This window comes from Falco rusticolus, chromosome 15, assembly GCF_015220075.1.
Source record: "Falco rusticolus isolate bFalRus1 chromosome 15, bFalRus1.pri, whole genome shotgun sequence".
Classification (NCBI taxonomy): Eukaryota; Metazoa; Chordata; class Aves; order Falconiformes; family Falconidae; genus Falco; species Falco rusticolus.
Genome location: NC_051201.1, coordinates 11948846 through 11964947, shown reverse-complemented (window position 1 = coordinate 11964947; position 16102 = coordinate 11948846). Strand labels below are relative to the sequence as shown.

At 37.3% G+C, this 16102-nt stretch overlaps 1 protein-coding gene across 3 annotated transcripts; it reads left to right on the top strand.

The window, feature by feature from the left end:
* Window positions 1–288: 288 nt before the first annotated feature.
* GPATCH1 (G-patch domain containing 1) lies at window positions 289–15983 on the top strand. 3 transcript variants are annotated; one of them, XM_037409245.1, is made up of 20 exons: window positions 289–416; window positions 1428–1562; window positions 1848–1933; window positions 2364–2524; window positions 2876–2973; window positions 3135–3193; window positions 3523–3768; window positions 4528–4675; window positions 5241–5320; window positions 6386–6590; window positions 7245–7532; window positions 9307–9485; window positions 9738–9865; window positions 10139–10272; window positions 10604–10773; window positions 11476–11680; window positions 12750–12860; window positions 13351–13475; window positions 14008–14153; window positions 15400–15983. In XM_037409245.1, the coding sequence occupies exons 1-20, from the start codon at window positions 338–340 to the stop codon at window positions 15419–15421; spliced, it is 2805 nt and encodes a 934-aa protein (XP_037265142.1). In that variant the 5' UTR covers window positions 289–337; the 3' UTR covers window positions 15422–15983. The 3 variants fall into 3 exon arrangements, with proteins under 3 accessions (XP_037265142.1, XP_037265141.1, XP_037265143.1); XM_037409244.1 differs by having other exon boundaries at window positions 9304–9485; XM_037409246.1 differs by lacking the exon at window positions 15400–15983 and having other exon boundaries at window positions 14008–14157.
* Window positions 15984–16102: the final 119 nt, after the last annotated feature.

Here is a 16102-nt window from a genome sequence, read left to right as displayed (position 1 = left end):
CTTCAGAGTTCTGCGGGCCGAAAGGGCCGGCCGGAGCCACCGAGCGTGCCGGGGTTTGTGACCTCCTAAACCGACGCCGGTCGCGCTGGAGGAGCAGGGACAGGCACCGGCTCCGCTCTCGGCCGTGCCCGCCCCGTTGTACCGAAGCTGCTCGCAGAAGATGTGACGGGGACCGAGAGGGGTCCTCGCTGCCACGGCGGAGGCGGCTGAGACGAGCGGCGGAGCGGACGCCCCCGTTCCCGTTCCCGCGCCCGCGCTCGGGGGCCAGGCCCGCCGCCGCGCCCCGCCTCCCGCACGTGACGCAGCGCTGCCCTGCGCGAGCCGCCGTCGCGGCAAGATGGCGGCGGCGGAGTCCGGTGACAGCGAGGAGGAGGATCTGGCGAGCTACGGCACCGCGCTGCAGCCCCTGCAGGAGGGTAAGGGGTCCCCGGGGAGCTCGGCTGCTCCCCTTCGGTACTTCCGCCGTGCGGCGCGGGCGGGGAGGCCTGAGGGCACCCGGCGTGAGGCGCTGGGGCGTCCCGGGGCTGCTGTCCGCCTCCTTATGGCCTTGGCTCCGGGAAAGCTGCGGCGTGTGGGCCCGGCGCGACCTGCTTCCCCCTCCTCCTGCTGCCGTGGGGCGTGGGGGTAGCCCTGGCAGCCCTGCCGGAGGGCTGGGGGCGGCGGCCCTGGGCGGGGGGCTGCGGGGTGAGGCGGCCGGGGAGCGGAGGGCAGGCTTCCCGGGGCAAGGAGAGGCCCCCCCAGCACTGCGGGTGGGGGCCTGGGGCGCCCCAGGGTTTGTGCTGGCTCTGTTGGGTTGGAGCTGGGGGCCCGTCCTTCTCATCTTCCCCTGAGCCTCAAAAAGAAAAGCAGCATTCAGGTATAACTGCTGAAATGTATGTGGCTATACTGTGTGAACGTCCTACACCTGCCTTCGTGGGACAGACTTGGCATCGTCCAAAGACTGCTGGACAGCTGTGACTCCTGAGTCTGTGCTGCTTAATTCATAGAAATATTACAAAAAAGGTGCAGATGTTCATGTCGAAGTCGATAGCTTTTGTGTTTTGTTTCAGTTTTGGACACTTAGGATGTGGTGTAACTTCTCAACACAATTCCTTAAACGATGTGATCCTGTCAGGGGTTTTGCATACTAAAAGCAACTAAACTGAAAACATCCTTTCACAGGAAAAAAGATGTTCTCGGAACTTCGTAGTATTTAGGAATTGTGTTTGAACTCTTCATGCTTTTATTTTGGCAGGGTACAACAGCAGTGTAAACAAATAGATAAAGTAGGGTGGGAATAAATGTAAACTGCTGATGCTTTCCATTTCAGGGTGGCTACACTGTTTGATCCAGTTCTTAATTGCAAGGGAGAAACAGCATCTGGAGCAAGTGGAGAGTCTGTTCTTTATGCAGTGTTGTGACTTAGTTTCTGATTTATCTGATTGCAGGCGAACGAATTAAAAAGCCAGTTCCTCTTCAAGAACAGACTGTTAAAGACGCAAAGGGACGGTATCAGCGTTTCCATGGAGCTTTTACTGGTGGTTTCTCTGCTGGTTACTTTAACACTGTTGGCACGAAGGAAGGTTGGATACTTTTCTGTCTTCTGGAAAGGGTTAATCGATTACCGTAATTTGGTGTTCGTGAAAACAAATTAATAGTCGTTAAGCATTTTTTTCCTGCTATTCATTATACTGTAAATAGTTGAAACAGTATTGTTGAAGTTACTTCCCCTTGAGTTTTTGGACTGCAGTTTTACAAATGTTCCCTTGATGTGTATCTTTAAGGTGTGAAGTTGAAATATTTGACTTGTTTTCCGATATTATGTGGCAGTTTACAGTACCTTACTTAAATATCTACTTTCTTTAAAGGATGGACTCCTTCAGCGTTTGTATCATCAAGGCAGAAGAGAGCAGACAGAACCGTTCTTGGACCAGAAGACTTCATGGATGAAGAGGTAAATCTAGAAGGGAATACAAATCTTTTGGAAGTAGTTACCATGACAGCAGGTTTTTCAGGCAATGAAATCTTGTAAAGAACTTAGCAAAAATGGAAGTAACTTTTAAATTACTTATTGTATACTGTGTTATACTACTAGGAACATCCTATAGGATGTTTTAGATTCACTTAGGAAGCTCCTGTAACCTCAGTATTCACCCCCTCCCCTCCGAACTCAACTCATTCACTTGATCAGAAAATACAAATACTTTTGAAGCAGTTTAGAATATGACCATTCAAGTTTTTGAAAAAGTAACTGTATAAATGGCTTGAAAAATTTAGCCATTGAGGGTCATACCCTGTTTTCTTACCTTTACCATTACAGTAAGCAAGCATTTGAAGGAAACATATTTTTAACCTATATTTTCCATTTTGTCTGTATTTTCCAGGATCTTAGTGAATTTGGGATAGCACCAAAAGATATTACAACCACAGATGATTTTGCATCCAAAGCTAAAGACAGAATAAAAGAGAAAGCTAGACAGATTGCAGGAGTAGTTGCTGCCATTCCAGGAACCACTGCATTTGATGATTTAATAGGACCATCAAAGTAAGTAAATTTAAATAAAACGTAACCAAACAATGCCTTTCACTTAGAAGTGTTGTGGTTAGAAAAGTAATGTTTGACCACAATAATCCATGAAAGAGACTGGAAAAACTGCAGTGTTAGACTTTCTAACTGGCCTCCACCTGGATTTCTGTTTTGTATCCGCAGACTTGTACCAGGTCAACATTTACAAACTGGGATGTAATGTATATGCAAATGTTGATAACATTCAGATTTTATTTTAAAGTAGGGTATAAAACCATAATTTTGAACCTTATATATGTCTGTTATTTCTCAATAAATACTAAAGATGTGGTTTGAGGTAACTTTTTTTTCTTTTTGTTTTCTTCTTAGAATAACAGTTGGGGTTGAACTGTTACGGAAAATGGGCTGGAAAGAAGGGCAAGGAATTGGACCGCGTGTGAAAAGAAAGCCGTGCAGGCAGAAACCTGGTAAGTTGAGTGAAGCTCCTGAACTCATTAATAGAAAGTTAGCATTCATACATTTTATTAGACAGTTAATTTTAAAACCTTTTATTTGGTCTGTTTCTGCAATCTTAGAGTTATATAATAAAGAATTGTAATTTAATATGGTGCTACTGTGTCTCTTACAGACCCTGCGGTGAAAATATATGGTTGTGCGTTACCACCTGGACTGTCTGAGGGTTCTGAGGTATTAAACGGACAAAAGTTTGTTGCCTTGTGTAAGAATGTGTGTTAACACATTTTTAAAAAACAACTTCTTTGATGTTGTTGAACAGTATTTTAATATGCAGTTCCAAGTTTTGTTAGAAGTATTTCTAGTTACTATGCTTATTGTGAAGAAAAATTTTAATGTAACTAAATGTATTCTTTTGCTACCTAAGCAGATGTAGTTCGTACATATTTTCATATATAATTTAACGCAAATTTGCCTAGTCTCACATTAACTAAATATTGTAAAAGCTCAACATAAAAACGTTGTAGTCATATTTGCTGTTATATACTTTTATTTTGTACAAGGATGAAGAGGATGAATACCAGCCAGAGAATGTGACGTTTGCACCAAAAGATGTAATGCCTGTAGATTTGACGCCAAAAGAGAATGTCCATGGACTTGGCTACAAGGGTTTGGACCCCTCACAAGCTTTGTTTGGTGTATCTGGAAGAGAACACCTGAATCTTTTCACAGGTGGTTCCGAAGACACAAGCAATTTACTTGGTGATCTGAGACACAATAAAGGAAGAAAACTAGGTATTACAGGTCAGGTAAGGACGCTTCTAATGCATTTTATTATTAGTGGAATAAAATCTAATTTTTTTTTCTTTTGTGGAATCTTAAGTGTGGTTTGAAAAGAGGATTGTTTTGGTTTTTTACTTAAGATGTGGGCAGATCCTTAGAACTATTACATACCTTCGTTTATCAATATTGTTAGAGAACTATAGAATACCTCTCTCTGGGTGGAGAAAATTCTTGTGTTTCTTTGATTAGAGAAAATTAATACTCAATATATTCTTGGTTTACATTTTTTGGTTAATTTTACTTTTAGTATTGTTGAATCTGTCAGAGGTTTTCCTGTACTCTATGGTATTTGTAGTTCTTATGTAGAACCACTGTCAATTTATATTTCTGGGAATTATACTGGTTTAATTTTCATGCCAATTTACTTTTTTTTTTCTTTTGAGAACTTAATCTACTCTTAGACAGCAAATGTTACCTTGTGGAGTTAGGCTGCTGTCCTCATCCTGTACAGACCAAACTCACTGTCCCTCCCTGTCAAGGGAGTGGAATATATGTGCTTTTGTTTTCAGTGAGGTTTTCTCTTCCCACACATCCCCCCCACTAGTTGGTAGCATCTTTTTTTTTTTCTTTTTTGGTGAAGCTGTATGTTTTTCCCAGTATATATATGTATACTGGACATCTTGTATAGATGGATAGATCCACGTGTAGTTATATTCTAATATGTGACTCAAAAGTATTATTCTTACACTTCAGAATTGTCATTATTTTTATCTGAAATATTTCAGGCGTTTGGTGTAGGAGCTTTGGAGGAGGAGGATGATGATATTTATGCAACTGAAACACTGTCAAAATACGATACAATTCTAAAAGATGAGGAACCTGGAGATGGCTTGTATGGCTGGACAGCACCTAAGCAGTATAAATCCAAAAAAAGTAAGAACTGTAGTTCTGTCTAAAGAGCTGGTATAATTTGTATGGCGGGAAAAAAAATCACATAAGTGTAGTCTCTATTTTCCAAATATTTTAATTTTCAGCAGACTGGTATCTTCTAGCCCTGATACCTGAAGCTTCCATCTGGTCTTCCTTATGTATTGAAGTGTCCAGACCTGGAAATGACTTCTGAAATATTTTATCTTGATACCAGTTTATTTTTAGTGCAACTTCTAAGAGCATTAATACTGCAGTGATTTCTAGAGCACTGGCTGATGTTAGTTGCACATAGTTCATGTCACTCATGATGTTAGATGCGCACAGTAGCGATACTGTTGCCTCACTATTAGCCTTGATCATCCTACAGCAATCTCTCTGGTCATAGTTTTTTAGCTGTATAATACTAATCCAAATTTAGAACCCTTAATTTTAAATGAAAGGCAGTGAAGACAAAGAACCACTATTACGCTCCATGAAATATATTGAAAAATGGAAAATATTCAGAAAAAATGCTTTTTGCCAAACCTACATGTTTTAAATATTGACTAACTGTATGGTCATTTTGTAGAGTCTGAAAGAGAAGTTAAATATATAGGCAAAATCTTGGATGGTTTTTCCCTGGCATCAAAATCATCAACTCCAACCAAGGTAAGCAGATCCTAGTATTTTTGTGTTAAGAGTAACATCATCAAATTGACATGTGAGCTGTATGGACTTTACTGTTGCTCAGTGTGTTTTATGTTCTTAGAAATAAAAGTTTTAGTCAGCAATAAAGACCACTGAATGAGCAAAATTAGAGCGTTGGAGGCTATTCAGTACAAACCTAAAATTTGTCAGACTACTGGATGTAGTCTTACTATTTAAACTTTGCCTATGTACTGGCTTTGAACAAATGCCTTCCACACTGTCCACTGTTACTTGGCATAAAGTTGGAGGAAGGGTTTGATTTAACTTTGAAATCATAATAAAAAAAGCATACATCTTTTGCTTCTAGATCTTTCAGATGTAACATTCGGTTTTCTGTAAAAATCAGGCCCAGTGTTTCATTTACTTCATTGTTGTGGTGACAAGTTAGTTTGTTAGCCCTGTTCTCAGATTTGCATAATGTATGCCATATATATATATATATGCATAAATTAGAATGGCAAACATAATTGTGTGACATGGTCCTCCTTCTAATGAAGAAAAAGGAAAAACATTTAAACATTTGTGTGGTATATAAAATTGCATTGTGTAGGAGACACAGGGATAACCTTTGAAGTAACAGCTTGAATGAAGAACATGGGGGGAAAAGGCTTTGAAAGATGTTAAAATACAGTAAGCACAGAAATACTCAATAGCCCAATTAATTAATCGGCTCATGTAACTTCTGCTTTAAAAAAATGTAATTATTAAGCAATACCAAGAGCAGTTTCTCAAATAAATGCATACTAAGCCTCTTGTTAATTTTGCTGCAGCTTGATGTGCATGTTTTCCTATTTTTCATTATCTTTACTTATTAACAGTATAACAGTTTGTTCCCAAAGTTTGTATTATGATGCCACTTATTGGTTGGGTCTAAAAGAATCTCTTTCTACTGCTAAGATGTAAATTGAGGAATTTTTAGATTGAGGTGACTTTTTCTGAAGCACATTTGTAATTGTTAAATACAAAGTTGTATCTCTTAGTGGATTTTTTTGTTCTATAACACCACCCCTACCACCACCCCTCAAGATTTATCGACCACCTGACCTGCCACGAAATTACAGACCAATCCATTACTTTCGACCTGTGATAGCAGCTGGAAATGAAAACAGCCGTTTACAGAAGGCATTAGAGGAATCGACTGGAAAACTTGAGAGTAATATGACGCAGCAAGGCAGGCATGCTTTGAATGCATCTCAGAGGAGGGAACAACTAGGAGAGACTAGTCTAAAAGGTATTGATACATGTGACCACACCTTTGCTTGTGTTTCAGGTCCTCTGTTTATGTAACAGTAAAAATTTGGTCTAGCCTTGAACACTTATTTTCTAACATAAACATACTAAATCTAGTTGGCTTAGCTAGAACACCCTTACCATTGTTCAGTTTCATCTCAACAAATGAATTGTTGACATATCTGCCTGTATTTCCATTTACTTAAATCTTTTACAAAGAAAATGTAAGTGTGGGATTGTTCTGTTGTGGTGTTCAGGGGGTTCCCCCCCCCCTTTTTTTTTTTATTTTTTTGTGGCCTTGTTATGAATTTTGTTATATAGTAGGCTGTGAGGTTGAGGTTTTTTACTGGAAAATGAGGTTTCACTGAAATACATGCAAATTCACTGAAGGTAATTTGCAAATGTGCTTCACATTTGTATCTACAATAGTAAATTTTACAAAGTAATATGTAAACGTGTGTTAAATAGCATAAAAGATGCAGTAGTGGCCAAATTTTTGTCTGCCATCTCTGCCATTTTACTTTTTATTGCTGCTTAAGAGTATTTTCTTTGAATGTGTATGTGTAGTGGTAGGCTTTTTTCCTCTGCTAAAGTGGCAGAAATAGTTTTAGTAATTTTTCATTTCTATGTCTCTTAATGCTTTTTTTGGTTTTAGGTCCAGCTCCTTCTGTTTTGGAATATCTGTCTGAGAAAGATAGAGAAAGACTCAAAGAAGTGAAACGAGCATCTGAACAACAAATGAAAGCAAAAGTAGTGCCTCAGCAGTCACGAAATAGCAGATTCCAGCCAGCCTCCCCAGATGATGCTTCTCGCAAATGGCAAATGTTGTTGGGGGGACAGTTAGCAAATGCTGGTTCTAGTGACTTCAAACCATTTGCAAGAAATCCAGAAAAACAAAAGAGATATGAAAGTTTTGTGAAAAGTCTTAAGCAAGGAGAAAAAGGTAACTGAAGATACTAAGCCTGGCATTTAAATTTTTCTCTGAAACTGTATTTTTTGATTATTTTTTTTTCCCTGCCCTTTTTTTCCTGATGTATTTTATGTTCACTCTGAGTTCTCTTCCTGAATTCCACAACATTTGTCCCCCTACTTCTTTTAAGGGCCAATGTTAAGATACATTTTTACTGATACGTAACTTTATTGACTTCAGCAAAACTACTCAGTAATGTAAGTGTCAGCAAGGCTCGATTTTAGGCATGACATTTCATGCTTTTAATTGCCTGGGTTTGCCTTCTTCCATTTGCCAAAGTAGACTTCAGCTTTGGTCAGTATCATGAACTATGCATGGAACAAGTATTTTCATTTAGCTTGTTTCTCTCTGAGGAGTAAACCTGACAGATCCTGTAGAGGCAGAAAGATTATCGGGTCACAGTAGAATGACAGGAAAAATAAAAAGAAAACCCATATCCTGCACTTCCAGAGGAGGTAAGGGTCCTAAAATGAAGTAGTTCACGCTTGTCAAAGCTTGTATTAAGTGTCCCTTGGATGCTCAAACTGCCACTTTCACTTATGTTCTTCTCAGAAGAATTTATGGCTGTAAAATCACAGCATGCACGCAGAGCTCTTACTCAAAACCAAAAAAACCCAGCCCCCTTCATCTCTTGTCATTCTGTTTCAGTCTCTTTCCTTTTGGTTTAGTTTTTTGCTATTAAGTGACAATGCAGTGCATCTTGCATTAAAACATGTACTAATGATGCCTTGTGGTGAGTTTCCCAATGCTATGATACTAGTGTAAGGCATAAAATGCTGAAATCTGGGCTAGGGAGATCAGCAGCAGCAGGTGAATCCTAGATTGCCTTAAAATTTAAAAAATGAAGGTTTTTTGTTTTAAATTGTAAAATACAAAGGGGCTATTAGGGAAAGGGCACCAGCAAATTCTTTTTGCAGAGGAAAAGGGTATAGTTTCAGGTAGAAAACCTGGCTTTGTTATTTTCAGTTTTCTTTTTTAATAATCCTTTTCACTGTATGGAAAGAGATTTCCTGGTCAATAGCCTTTTCTGGTTACTGCATTTTGAGACAGACTACTTGAGCTTTGAACCCATAGTTCCTCTGTTCAGGACTGGGATTTTCCTTGTGTAAACGTGAGTATCCTCTTATGACTATAAGTGCCTCATTAGTCATAACGATGAAAATGCAGAAGTATTTTAATAACTTGAATGATTAAGATTCTGTTTGTATGAGTGTCTTTGCTTGGCTGGTGTTATTTCTTGTTCCTTCTGGGACCAAATGTAAACCCCTTGCTTCAAACAGGATCTGTATTCTTCACAAAAACCTGTGTCCAAATTCTGTATTTCAGTGGACGCTTTATATACCAGAAAGGCCCTTGAAGTTACCAAAGCCTGGCAAGGCTTACTCACTGGTTAATCTTTTTGTTCTTTGTTTGGTTATTTGATAAAGCTTTGGATTACACTTTTTGTTTTAAACACCTGTTAAATACATACGGGGTTTTGAACCTCTCTTAAGAGGGCGATGAGTAAGGAGTCAGCATTACGAGTAAAATTATTTAAAATCTTTATCTTGCATTTGGCAAATGCTGTTATTCTTGCTGTCTTGAAGAAGTACCTCCCCTTATCAGGGAATAACACAGTTGAGGTTAATACTATCCTTAAACTAAATACTTGGAAGGATGCTTGCTTATTAGTCTTTTTGTTTGAAAAGCATCAGACCCAAGTAAGCCATAATCTCTGCTAAGCATTTCTCTCCTTATCTTATAGTAGATACATTGGAGCATTATTTAGACCCGAACATGACAGAATGGGAGCGAGGAAGAGAACAAGAGGAGTTCTTCCGTGCAGCAATGTTCTACAAATCCTCAAATTCAACACTGTCATCCAGGTTTACCCGGGCTAAATATGAAGATGATGTTGACAAAGTTGAAGTTCCTCGGGACCAAGAGGTGTGTGCTGTTGCTTAACCCTGATTTTCAAAATTCTTTCTTTAAAACTCTTTGTAGAAATGAAGTCAGTGTTTTGTTGTCCTTTTGTTTAGTAAACTTTTGAATCAAAACACTTGCTGCATACAAAGCAGTGGTTTGCTAAACTACACTTAAATACTTATGTTCCTGTCCTGTTCTTAAGTCTTATGACAGTAATAGTCAATTCAGTAAGTTGTTACTTATTTAGCAGCTATAAATGTTTGACTTTTTCAGAATGATATTGATGATAAGGAAACTGCTGTGAAGATGAAGATGTTTGGCAAACTCACAAGAGACAAGTTTGAATGGCATCCTGAAAAGCTGTTGTGTAAAAGATTTAATGTTCCTGATCCATATCCCGAGTAAGATGATTGATACTGATATTTTTAACGCTTTCTGAAAATTTAGAGTCTGTCATTTGCTTGTGGAAAATCTGACTTGGTGTTTTCTTCTTGTGTCATAATAGAGGTAATATAAACTGCCTAATTTTTTATTTGCCTCATTAAACATGGTGACCTCTCACAAAATATTATTCATTTTAAGGACAGCTGTAGGTGTTTCAGCTTGTTGTAGATAATTTGAAGCCTTTTCTGTGTTGAAAACAAAAATCAACAAATTCTTTTATTTCCCTCTAGTTCTTCCATTGTTGGGTTACCAAAAGTGAAACGAGACAAGTATTCTGTGTTTAATTTCTTAACTGTGCCTGAGCCCACCACATCTGTAACTCAAGCAACAAATGAAAAAATCCAACAGAATAACAGTCTCAACAGTAAGTTTGTTGTTACTTTATTCATTTAGCTAGAAATGAGATAATAGTATAGGAAAAGCATATCTTTGTTACGGAGAATTTATCCACCTGATGTATTATTTTTTTATTAAAAAAACCCAAATAAATCGAAAATACATTCAGTGGCATAAAAACTGAAGACAGTGATGATAATTTCTTCTACCTAGAAGACCTTTATAAGTCAGATATTCATTAGAAAGATTTAAAAAATGTCTAACTATACTGAAGAAGCAGAGTAATTTCAAATCAAGTAGGCCATGAAATGCAGAATAAGTTGGCATGCAACTGATTTGAATGTTTGGGATGTTCTTAGAACCAAAGAAGCCTTCAAGATGGGATGTGTCAGATAAAGAGAAGGAGAAAAAAGATTCTATCAGCGAATTCATTAGTCTTGCTAGATCAAAAGCTGATGTTCAGCAGCAGCCACCAGTGCCAGCAACAGAAGAATGTGGAACTGGGCAGAGTGAAACTCTTCCCGCTGAGGTGAGTTTATGACGGTGTTTGAACTTAAAGGGGAATATCTGTAAGCCTTCGCAACCCTGAAATAAGGTTGGGTAATACATGAATTGATTTAATACAGATCAGTTTGCAGCAGAAGAGCCAACTTGGGATAAACGAAGATGTGAGACTGTACTTTGAAGAATTTTGAGGTTATAACTCAGAGATGTAAAATATCTGCAGCATACAAGTACAGCAAGTATGGCTATACTTGAAGTAGCAGCTTAAGGGAAGAAAAAATGTAGCTTGGCAGTCTGGGAGTTAAATTCAGTCCCTTATATCCACTTTGCTCGCAGGTGCAAGAATATTTTTTTTTTTTCTGCATAGAATGGAGAAAGGTGCATACATTGGGGAGAAAGGTGATGGTCCTTTTTGTTTTGAATTTAGTAGTGTATAATTGAAGTTTGAATTAATGAATTACAGTTTATAGTACCTGGGGATCTATTTTTGGCTGTCTATGTGGCACAAACTGCACTACCCTTTACAGGATATTGACTTAAGTTTAGCAGTATTTCAGAGTTTTACTGTTTTGGATTAGGGGTTCCTGAGATTGTGTATTTCATGGCTATTGTGATATTTAAGTGTTCTGTAAATACATGTCAGCATGTTTGAAGTTATTACGTATCAGAGAGAGATTGTTAGTTTCTGTAGTGTTTAAATACAGTTTGTTATGATGCTGTTTTGCAGGTAGCTGATGAAGATAAGGATCAGGAAGAAGAAAGCAGACCATCCATGGATTTATTTAAGGCCATTTTTGTGAGTTCCTCAGATGAAAAATCATCTTCCTCTGAAGAAGAGAGTGATGAAGAACAGCAACCAACTACTTCAGTAATAGATTCAGAAACCACCAAGCAAGTTGATTTACCGGACAGTTCTTCATCTAATGTGCAGGGTAAGTACTTTATGAGGTATTCATAAAAATGAACATCCATGAAAACATCATTAATGAAACAAATACCCTGGGACTGCTAGGACAGTGGTATGCTCTTGTGCAGATCATCTGGCGCTGGTGGAGCTGGGCATGTGGAATAATACATGAGTCTTTGCATGTTGCAGTATTATTTATGTTGCCATGTGTCTTGCGCAGAGTTTAAAAGCAAACTGCCCTGTGGAATGTTTGTCAAACAGTGAGGAGGAACAAAACATCTAATGTTAGAGCGTACATCAGTGAGAAATACAGGAAAATGTTTATATCTGCGTTAAATTGTAAGATAGATAAATTATGATGGTCTTGTGATGGGTATTTGGGTATTTGACAAATTCAGAAATAAATATTTTGCATTTCTTTAATAATTCAATTTACTCTCGAAATACTGACATTCCAGAAAAATACGATATTGAAATAATTTTATTGAGACATCAAAAAGTGCATTTTATTTGTATTCTAGTAATAAAAGATGCCAGAATACTCCACAAGAAAGGGAGAAGACCAATCTTTTATTCTACTTCCTAGTGAAATTTAATAAGTGAGCTGTAAAAAAGTTCCCATATTTTCAGGATGCAATTAATTTAAAAAATGTTACAATATATTAGCTTACAACGGAAATACTTTGTTCACTTACTGTCACAGTTGGTTCTGTTAACATCTAACTTTTAGTGTTTATTAACTTCCTACATCTTGTGGAGTATTTTATTAATTTTAAGTAATAGAAAAGTAGCACTGTGTTACTAAATTAATGGAAACACGTGTACTGATAGCAATTTAATTAGTAATGGTATAGTGTAAAAGGTCAATTTTGATTAAAAAGGAAAAAAACAGCCCTCAAACAGTATGTTGACATGTTTCAGAATGTCAAGTATCCAGTTGGCCAAAGCAGTCCACAGAGATATGGGATGCTGATCAATTTGCTTTGTTAGAGGTTTCCAGAAAGCCTCCTTTAACTTTTTCAGACTTTCTTGGAAAAAGCGTTACCTAATTTTCCTTTCAAGTAAAGGGAGTTTTTTGTGGTTTCTTTTCATAGAGAATGTGACTGCTACAACCGACCCTGGCATTTCTTTGTTGCCTGCTTCAAAGCAGGAACTGGATACAACAGAGGAATTTGGACCAAAGTTGCCTCCAGCTTTTTGTTCTGGTAGGTTCTGTAGACTTCTAGTGTTTAAATTCTGTACATTGAAGTTGTGTGTAAGACATACTATATTTATCTTTAAAAAATGTTTGTGAATAGGCACTTCAGGTCTTAAATGCCTGCATTATGTCAAACTGGCATCAACAAATGCTTTATTACCATGCTATGAGTCACTACCAGGAACCTCTTTGCCTGTATACAGATTTTGTTGTAGCTCTATAGAGGCAATAATAGAAACAATTTAGTGAAAATACAGGACTAGCCTTGTAGTTTCATGTAATAACGGATTGCAAAGGCCTTTAATTACAGTAGGAAGATTGCAGTTAGGAGTTCTGGACATTTCATTTCCATTTGAAAGCTTAGTTGTTGTTTGGGGTTTTTTAACTATCCTATTAGATTAGAAATAATGCAGAATTTAATAACAAAATTACCTTTTTTGTCTTTTTTTTTTTTTTTTTTTTTTTTTTTTTGATTCCACGTTTGCTTTGTGCTTTAGGCCCTAATAGGCAACAAGAACCTGTGGTGCCAGCAAGTTTTCCTGGGCCTAGTAGAAAAGAAAAACATAGGAAGAACAGAGAGAAACACAAGACTAAGAGAGAACATAAACACAAAAAGGAAAAGGTATTTCATTTAAATAAACAGTTTATTGATTCTTTGATCTGCCAGTCAAAATTTTTTACTATTTATGCTAGGTTTTAGAAAATAGATATATTGGGACTAGGAGGATTTAAGAAACTGCGTTTATCAGGTGTCTTGAAACCTGAACTTCAGAACAGTAAGTTATCCAACTAGGGTGCTGCTTTTTCCATATATACAATGTGACTACAGATACAATATCATAGGTAGTTTAATGTTGTATACTGAAGATGTTGGGCATGTTCTGGGAACTGCATATAATTCATGGCTCGTATACTACTAATAATAATAATTAAATTTCTGTTTTGGAGGAGTTGAGTGCTTGGGATGAAATGGGTGATTTTGGTATATATATTTTATTTTTTTTAGCTCAGTCTGAATAGTGGAAAAAAGTCATTGTTAAGTGTTCTGTTTCAGTTGACCTTGGAGTCTATGTTGAAATCAACTTTTTGCTGTTCTTGCATTTCAGAAAAATCTTTCACAATGAAATATGGGATTAATTCTCTTCTTTTTACAGAAAAAGAAACATAAGAAACAGAAAAACAAAGGCAAACACAAGAATAAAAAATCAGAAAAAGACAGCAGCTCAGACACTTCAGATAGCAGTGACAGCCTTAGTGATATAGATACCACAGGCTTGTCACCCAAGGAACTTCTAAGAAGGTAAACAGGAAGTTTACTTAAACACTTAGAAATTTTGCAGCGAATAATCAAAACCTCAATTTATGACTTGTGATTCAAGTGAACCTGTTGGCAGCAAGTGCGGTTCAGCTGGTCTCTTTATGAATACAAAACACTGCTCAGTTTTTTTGAATAAAGTGAGGAAAGATTACAAATATTAGTCATCTTAATCTAGAGGGTAATTAATTTTAGGATAGAAGCCTCTTAAGGTAAAGGGCGCTAAATCCACAACTCTGCTAGTTAATGGAGGTTATGGTTAAAGATGAATGGTATTTTTGGAAGGTGTTTTGAATGGGAATTAAAAACTGAACAGGTGCAGGTGGTGATTCATATTTCTGTGACTTTGTCTACTTTGCTTTACGTGGAAACACTGGAAGTAACATTGTCTGCTTCAGAATGTTTTGAGTCTGCTTGGGTTTGGTGGTAATTAGTGAAAGATTAAATTCAGATAGATTAATTGTGTGGCATTGATGCTTAAGATAATTCTGTGTTTGAGCAGGGAGCAGTGAAGCAAGCAAAACAATGCTTGAGTCATGTACAGGTCTACTAAATTTAGACTGTGCTGTTACATTTTTATAAACTAGAGACTTGAACACAGTGCCAACAGAAATGGTAAAATTGAAAAACAATGATTTGCAGTTTCATTTTGCTCACACACTTGAAGTACAATACAAACAAAAGTAACTGTCTCTAGTTCAGAACATAGTCAACTTTAAGTGCATCCCATGTGGAACAGTCATGGTGCTGGGCTTCTGTTTAGTGTCTCTTCTTAGCTGAAGGAGTGGTCTCAAGGTATTTGTTGAAATACCACATGCAGCTGGCCTCATGGCAAAATGATTGGGGTCAAGGTGTTTAGTGGAATGGACGTGTACCAGTGGAAAGGCTGGCATTTGAAAGGACTCTGCCTTCTGTTCCTTTGGAATTGAGCTTCAGTTACGTATTGGTGTTTTCTTGCTAAAGAAACAAACTACTTCTCCTTTGATTTCTAAATAACTAAAATATGTTTTTATGCATTTTGCACAAAACAGTTAGTACAAGCAGTTACTTTGTAAGTCTTTGTATTTGCATGTCTCTTCACATCACTGAGAAAATGTGAGGGTTTTTTTAACTTACATTTAACTCGAATCTTTTAAACTAAGGTTAAAGAAACTGCTCAAGTAATTAAATGTTCTTAATGGTTTAATATTACTGTTCAGTCTGACTGCTTTTTTTTCTTTTTCACTTTCAGATTAAAACAACTTCAGTATTGAAGAGGTTGCTTGCTTTCTTCGGTGCTGTGTGACTTGATCTCAAATTTTTGATCTCCTCTGTGATGGTAGATCAATCATGTATACTTCGAAGCATTGTAGATACTGTATTCATATTGAATTTGTTGGAAAGTAAATATGCATATGCTTATTTTGTGGTGCTTCGTATGCTCAAAGTGTATGGATTATGGAATGCTGAAAAGACCCCTTTCTGGACAGCGTCATCTGAAATACTGCAGGCTCTGTTTTAATTAACATGAAACAAGATATTTTACTAAACTGAAGTATTGCAAAGAATTTTTGTATAGTAAGTAATTGCCTACAACCTCTAAAATGCTGGAGAGTACATTTCAGTCTGAATTAAATTTGGAAGTTAAAAACTAAAGCAATGTAAAATTTGTATTGAGTACAGGTATTTTTAATAAGTGTAATGCAGGATTTTACATTGCAGTTTTGCAATATTTGCAGTATTTGGCTGTACTTGTGGGAGTAATTTTTACATCTCCTAAATGTATATATTATTTGGAAGATCTAAACCAATAAACTGTCATTTTGACACAAATTATTAAGGCTAATGTGCTATAAAGATTAGTACTGTAATTATAATCTGCCTTACAATGAAAAATGTTGCTACTGTTCTTTTTGTTCCATGCAGTATATTTAAGAACCAACTGTCATCTTGTA

Excerpts from the sequence above, each read along its gene's own strand:
- GPATCH1 (XM_037409244.1), top strand. The coding sequence starts at position 338 with ATGGCGGCGGCGGAGTCCGGTGACAGCGAGGAGGAGGATCTGGCGAGC. Across the intron at positions 2,525-2,875 it reads GATTTAATAGGACCATCAAA|AATAACAGTTGGGGTTGAAC; the intron begins GTAAGTAAATTT and ends TTTTCTTCTTAG. Across the intron at positions 11,681-12,749 it reads TTCTTCATCTAATGTGCAGG|AGAATGTGACTGCTACAACC; the intron begins GTAAGTACTTTA and ends TTCTTTTCATAG.